At 30.2% G+C, this 7,500-nt stretch overlaps 2 protein-coding genes across 2 annotated transcripts in view; one reads left to right on the top strand and one right to left on the bottom strand.

The window, feature by feature from the left end:
• The window catches only part of LOC137614962 (glutamate receptor ionotropic, delta-2-like), a 14,994-nt gene extending 13,093 nt beyond the window's left edge, over positions 1 to 1,901 (bottom strand). The window contains exons 1-2 of the mRNA XM_068344611.1: positions 1,846 to 1,901; positions 179 to 310 (exon numbers count right to left, since the gene is read on the bottom strand). Of these exons, the coding sequence (XP_068200712.1) occupies positions 179 to 310; positions 1,846 to 1,901 (188 nt within the window). The remainder of the gene's footprint in view (positions 1 to 178; positions 311 to 1,845) is intronic.
• Positions 1 to 7,500, top strand: part of LOC137614956 (glutamate receptor ionotropic, kainate 4-like) — a 251,603-nt gene that overhangs the window by 206,150 nt on the left and 37,953 nt on the right. The gene's annotated exons all lie outside the window — the stretch shown is intronic.

Genomic DNA, 7,500 nt, shown 5'->3' with positions numbered 1-7,500 from the left:
TTAAAGGTTTAAAGTATTTTTAAGTATTTAATGATGACGAAATTAGTAAACTTTAATTTTTATTTCAATGATGACCATTTTTCGTCTTTTTTGTAACGTCACTCTTTTGAAACAATCCTGTTTCTTTATCTAAATTATATCTCAGACACAATCCAAAAATAATTTTGTTTTTACTTACATCTTATTCACTCCTAAAACGTCCTTTATGTTCATCCAAATTCCTACAATGGGCCGGATGGGTACGCTAATCACAACGACTATCACTGTAAGGGTCAAAATCATTATAATTTGCTTATCATTATCACCCTTACTGGGGAGAGAAGAATATTAACACTACTATTATCTCCACTACGAATGTTTCTGAAATGATAAAATGTGAGTCATTTTAATGCTATAGAACATATACCAAAAATATCATATTGATAAACTTCATCTCTCTCTCTCTCTCTCCTCTCTCTCTCTCTCTCTCTCTCTCTCTCCATGCAAATAAAATTTCATTTTTTACATTACCTTCAAATGAACCGGATCGTATATTTAATTCAATTTTGATGAGGTGAAGTAAAGATGAAATTTCAGTACATAGAAAAACAATTAACAAAAGATAATGTACATAGCACACAAACACATACATGCATTCAATATATATATATATATATATATATGTATATATATGTATATATATATATATATATATATACATGTGTATATATACATATATACATATATATATATATGAATATATATGTATATATGTGTGTGTTTTTCTGTGTTTGTTTGTCCGTCAATGTGAATAATAACTTCCTGGTTAATGCCTGCCATAACAATCCAAGTCTCTTATGGGAAAAATAAAAGTTTCGTTGTTATTTACTCTGGTGTAATTATGAAAATCATGTGTTCACAGCAAAAAATTACCCAAATGTTATCAAACTCTTTATTTATAAAGGCATTTTCTTCTACTGCAATTCTATGAACATATGAATAATACAAATGAACACTTTGTATGCAAGAATTTAAATATATTTTATACTAACCTTTTTTCTAGTAACGTTAGTTTCGCCGTGATATGTTTCCAAATTGGATAAAATTGGATAAAATTGGATAAAAATTGTCTTAAATTGGATAAAATTCTCTAATTCAAAGATAAAATAAAAATGGCACCCTTTGGACAAAACTTGTGGATACTTTATAACAATACAATAGGATATATGAATAAAGTATATATACTACTGACTAAAAAATCTCTCTCTCTCTCTCTCTCTCTCTCTCTCTCTCTCTCTCACTAAAATTTGCAAAAAAAGAAAAAACTTCCCTTCACTTGAATTAATGAATATTCAAATCCTTGTCCATTAGCTCTCTCTCTCTCTCTCTCTCTCTCTCTCTCTATCTCTCTCTCTCTCTCTCTCTCTCTCTCTCTCTCTCTCACTAAAATTTGTAAAAAAAGAAAAAACTTCCCTTCACTTGAATTAATGAATATTCAAATCCTTGTCCATTAGCTCTCTCTCTCTCTCTCTCCTCTCTCTCTCTCTCTCTCTCTATCTCTCTCTCTCTCTCTCTCTCTCTCACTAAAATTTGCAAAAAAAGAAAAAACTTCCCTTCACTTGAATTAATGAATATTCAAATCCTTGTCCATTAGCTCTCTCTCTCTCTCTCTCTCTCTCTCTCTCTCTCTCTCACTAAAATTTGCAAAAAGAGAATAAACTTCCCTTCACTTGAAGTAATGTATATTCAAATCCTTGTCCATTAGCTCTCTCTCTCTCTCTCTCTCTCTCTCTCTCTCTCTCTCTCTCTCTCTCTCACTAAAATTTGCGAGAAGTTACTCACAAAGATGACAGTTGATGAATTTACCCATCATTGCCGATCAGGAGAGCAGCCTGCGAAATATAAGCAATCATCAGATTCATGGTGGAACGGAGAAGAACTCCGGTAATAATTTAAACAGTAAAAAATTATGATAATAGATATAGTAAAGATTATAAAAAGACATTGGTGTCTCTGTATTAATATAAGTATTGTGATAACTCGTCACGCCTGTTCTCAAGATTGTAAAATACATTTTGAGTAACCAAAATTATTACTTAAACCAATTTGGTGATTGATTTTCGTGTTCTCGAAGGTTCTGTTAATGTAATTATTGTTGACATACAAAAAGACAATCGCGTTTCGGGAAATGCTTAAAATGACAAGACATTTCTTGTGTATATTTGCTTAAGCATATTACTATAATGTAGTGAGAGAGAATGGTTTAGCCTTCGTGGACCACTCCTCCTTTTCCGACAATTTTCTATTGTTATTAATTTACTCTAAAACATTACTCTTTAATTGTTTTCGTTGTTTGTGATTATTAGTGTAGGCAAAGGGTAAGGGAACCGTAACCAGAGAGAATGTTCCAATGTAGTACTGTCTGGCCAGTCAAAGGATCCCATAACTTTCTAACATATAATAAAGCTCAATGATATTGGTAGCTATGATTTCAGCTATTATAATGTAATATATACAGTAGGTGTCATATAGTGATATCATATGCAAGAAACCCGTAGATTTCATGATGGAATTTCCCCTTTTCCGTGAAATTCCCTTTCGTGCGTCGTGTTCACTCCCAAATTACATATATCCATAAGCTATTATAACTTACAGGAGTCGGATAATAAGGTTAACTTGTGACATTAGCATAGGATTATAGTGGAGAAGGAAGTAGCATATAGACATATTCAACACCATTGATTAAGAATTATTCAGTTTTTTCTCACGCCTTTATTGTAAATGTTTAAGTATCTTTCTTAATGTTTTCTTTTGGCGTTGGAATTAACCGAGGTATTTTTTCTCCGAAGTCTTGATACGACGAAATTATTCCTTTTAGAAGTTGAGCGGCTTCGCAAACAATAATTAGTTAAATGGGTGGAAAGGTCGATAAATCTACTTCTCAGAAACGAAAATATTCATTAATAGAAACTGTTCCAAGTTCATTGTCCACAAGGGAATATCTTGTTGACATCAACTGACGTGTACCTATTTTGATACCTTGCCTATTTAGGGGTAAGGGGTTAGACAATACTTTGTTTACATAGAAATGATACATAAGATAAACTCCAGGATTTTTACCGTTTTAAAAACGAATATATTGATGCAAAGGAGTGATATTACGGTCACCAACCCGTAGAAGATAATAACAAAGTAGGGTAAAATTACGGTCTCCTGTATTTTACGGAAATACGGTTAAAAACAGTATATTGTTAAGGAGAATTTCCGATTAAAATTACGGTTTTTATAAGAGTTTGGGATTCGAGTCCCGCCTAAACTCGTTAGTTCCTTTAGTGTCCGCATCCTCACCATCCTTGTGAGGTATGGATGGGGCGTTTGGGGGAGCCTGTAGGTCTATCTGTTGAGTCATCAGTGGCCATTGCCTGCCCCTCCTTGATCCTAGCTTGGGTGGAGAGGGGGCTGAGGCGCTTATCATATGTACATATGTACATCAGCCTCCTGATGGATATGAAGTTCCCAGTGGTCTGAGAAATGAATGCAATACTCCTAATATCGTGTTAAAGATGGACCCTGTGAAATACTGTACTTTATGTTATTAAGTATATCTTAATATGAACTCAATTGTAATGACTTTATTGTCACTTCGATGGAGCAGATGATTTCGCTCTGCTTAGAGTGAGCTGGGTGAAAATTTTACAAGCATGGAACTGGTAGCAATCTTTATTGCATTGGTATAAAGAAAAAAAGAAACCTTAATCAAGGAAGTTTTCTTAAGAAATGAATCTAGAGATATATAAAGATATTACTTTTATTGAACTGAAAAAAAAAACTTTCATTAGTTTGTATTGGAATCATGATATCAAAAATTAAAAATAATCCTTAAATCAAGTATAAAATATAGTTTTTTGAGAAATTAATCTAGAGATATATAAAGATATTATTTCTATTAAGGTAAAAAAATTAACTTTCACTAGTTGGTATTGGAATCACGAAATCAAAAACGAAAAATAATCCTTAAATCAACTATGAACTTGAGTTTTCTTAAGATATTAATCTAGAAATATTTAAAGATATTCTTACCATTAAGGTGGAAAAATAAGTGTTTATAAGTTGGTATCTGAATCACGAAATAAGAACAAAAAGATAGTCCTTAATTCAACAATAAACTTGAAAACAATCATACCTGAAATAAACGTTCGATATAGAAACCAATATAAAGCACGTTGGTGAGGGGGACCTAATTGGAGAAGATAGAAACTTATATAAAAAGTAAATACACTGAAATTTTTCTCTAAGAACTCTTGATAAATGCATAGTTTTTATCTGTCACAACATGGTTAATTTATATATATATATATGTATATATATATATATATATATATATATGTGTGTGTGTGTGTGTGTGTGTGTATATATGAATATATCAATTATCCTTAAATTTTTTCCGGTTTTCAGTATCGTCATTCAATTCAGAAATGTAAACATATCCTTATTCTGATTTTGATATATTCATAATTGTCACACCCATTTCTCAAAATTAGAATTTTAGACTTTTTTGTTGGAAAATCTTCATTATTGTCACCCCATTTCTCAAAACTAGAATTTTAAACTTTTTTGTTGGAAAATTGTAATTTTTCTTAATATGGAAAATATTTGGAGTTCTATAATCAAGGATTGTATTTATCGTAATTCAAGCCAGAATGTATCTTATGTGTTTCCTTGTAACGTGAAAATATCCCTGGTCATATTGAAGTCAGTATTTTTAAGCTATGAACTCAAAAGAACATTTCTGATTTTATTTACCTTCTTTGCCTCACTATAATCATCTAATTATTATCATTATTATTATTATTGTTATTATTATTATTATTATTATTATTATTATTATCATTATTATTATTATTATAATTATTATTATTATAATTATTATTATTATTATAAGGTAAGCTATATCCATAGTTGGAAAAGCAAGATGCTATAAGCCCAACGGCTCCAACAGGGAAATATAGCCAAATGAGGAAAGAAAATTAAAAAATAAGTAAACTACAAGAGAAGTAATGAACAATCAAAGTAAAATATTCTAAGAACAGCAACAACATTAAATCAGATCTTTCATATATAAATTATAAAAACTTCAAATAAGAAAAAAACAAGAGGAAGAGCATCAAGATAAAATAACATGTCCGAGTATATCCTCAAGTAACATTTTGAATCCTTCATATAAGGGTAGAAGAGACTCTGGCTACGGTAAGCAGCTCTTCTAAGAGAAGGACACTCCAAAATCAAACCATTGTTCTTTAGTCTTGGGTAGTGACCTAGGCTCTGTACCATGGTCTTCCACTGCCTTGGGTTAGAGTTCTCTTGCTTGAGGGTACACTCAGGCACACTATTCTATATAATTTCTCTTCCTCTTGCTTTGTTAAAGTTTTTTTAGTTTATATAGGAAATATTTGTTTAGGTGTTGTTGCTTTTCTTAAAATATTTTATTTTTCCTTGTTTCCTTTCCCCACTGGGCTATTTTTCCTGTTGGGGCTCTTGGGCTTATAGCATCCTGCTTTTCCAAGTGGCTATTTTTCCTGTTGGAGCCCTTGGGCTTATAGCCTCCTGCTTTTCCAAGTAGGATTGTAGCTTAGCAAGTAATAATAATAATAATAATAATAATAATAATAATAATAATAATAATAATAATAATAATAAAGAAGATTCTTTTAAAAGCTGATCTGGCCCCCCAATACATACCAATATATGGAATGCGGTTGACGTTCCTGGTTAAGTTCTGGAAATGCAATGCAGTGCGTGGCCTAGGCGGGACCTACCAGAAGGTGCCACCTCACAGCAAGGTCTACCGAAAGCGAGTGATGGTTCTCTTAACTTGTGGTCCAGGTAGTAGACCGTAGTGTCATTTAATATACATGGCGCTGTTCTTTCCATACCATTTACTTCAGATAATCAAAAAGACGATGCGTGAGTGCGTAAATTCTCTGGAAATCATAGCTTCTTGCTGTTTATATATTATTCTTGTTTTCTTCATTGCACTAGATATAAAGCGCAGTACAAATAGATACACAGTATAGAAATTTAATCAACTAAAGTAGAATATTTTTCCTACAGAAGTCAATTTTCTTACTATAGTACTGAATTTAAATTGATTCATGGCTTTATATTAGCCTTCTGAGTAGTGAATTATATATTGTTTTGTTTGTTTGACATACATATAGTAATGAGCATACTTTATTAGAAAAAATACCTATCTTGAATTAATCATGTTTTAGAAGAATAAAATGTCAATTGATTCCATCTTCTGTGCTGACTTTTTTAATTAAAAAAGATGCTTCCATTAAATCTCCTTTTCAAAACACAAAATGTGAAAAAAAAGAAATATTCCTAAATTTATGAATATATTTTAATATAACATCTTATCGGTGATATTTTTTTTCCACAGTATTCTTTATGGAAAATTTTTTAAGGGGTTCGAACTATTATATCAACTCATTTTAGTCCCTTTACCTCGCACGTTTATATATACATATATATATATATATATATATGCATGTACGTATATATACCTATATATATATATATATATATGTGTGTGTGTGTGTGTGTATGTGTACATAACGTATATATATATATATATATGTATGTATATATATATATATATATATGCATCTATACAGACAAAAAGATAAATTAAAAGATAAGTAAAAGTGTATGCATATATATATACATATATATATATATATATATATATACATATATATATATACATATGTATATATATATATATGTATATTTATGTGTGTGTGCTTACGTGTGTTTAACCCTTGCATGTGTGAATTATATTAACATGCTTAAAGATACAGAACAAAAAATAAATTACTTATTTACTAATTTACAGTTGACCACATAATATAAGGTTATAAGGAAATACCCATCAAATTATGCAATTCTTCTTACTGTTTTGCATATGATAAGCTCAATTACTTAATAAAAATAAAAGAAATATATTCGTTTCAATAAAAAATACCAATGTCGTTTTACTTATTCAGTATCATTAAGGCAATTTCAAAGGATATAAAAGTTATCCCAAGAGAAGTGTTTTGGTAAGAACATTTGTGCAGATTCCATTTTCTTATGAAAATAAACTAAAATTAGCTTTATGTAATAAATATATGATGAATTATTCAAATTCCTTACAAGTAATTGAGAAAATACTGCGTAAAAATTTTATATATCATCATATTATCTATTTATATAGAAAAGATTTATTTTGGTAATAAAATCAAATTTATAACATGCTATGTATATCAGTGCACAGTTCTCTTGAAATAATGTTCTGTTTATTATTGCTGCTATACAAGAACAGAGGGACTAAATGAATACTTCGGCTTGAAATGGTTGACCGTAGGCAAAAATAGATCTAATATGCTAAATGAATAAAAGTAGAAGTGAGGAAACGTTTTACACTCTCAATAAAGAAAACGAGTATGAAAAAACATTATCTTGGTATCTTGTGCTATT

The sequence above is a fragment of the Palaemon carinicauda genome, chromosome 2 (genome assembly GCF_036898095.1).
Source record: "Palaemon carinicauda isolate YSFRI2023 chromosome 2, ASM3689809v2, whole genome shotgun sequence".
Classification (NCBI taxonomy): domain Eukaryota; kingdom Metazoa; phylum Arthropoda; class Malacostraca; order Decapoda; family Palaemonidae; genus Palaemon; species Palaemon carinicauda.
The sequence above is the reverse complement of the archived record's forward strand: the minus strand, read 5'-3'. Positions and strand labels throughout refer to the sequence as shown.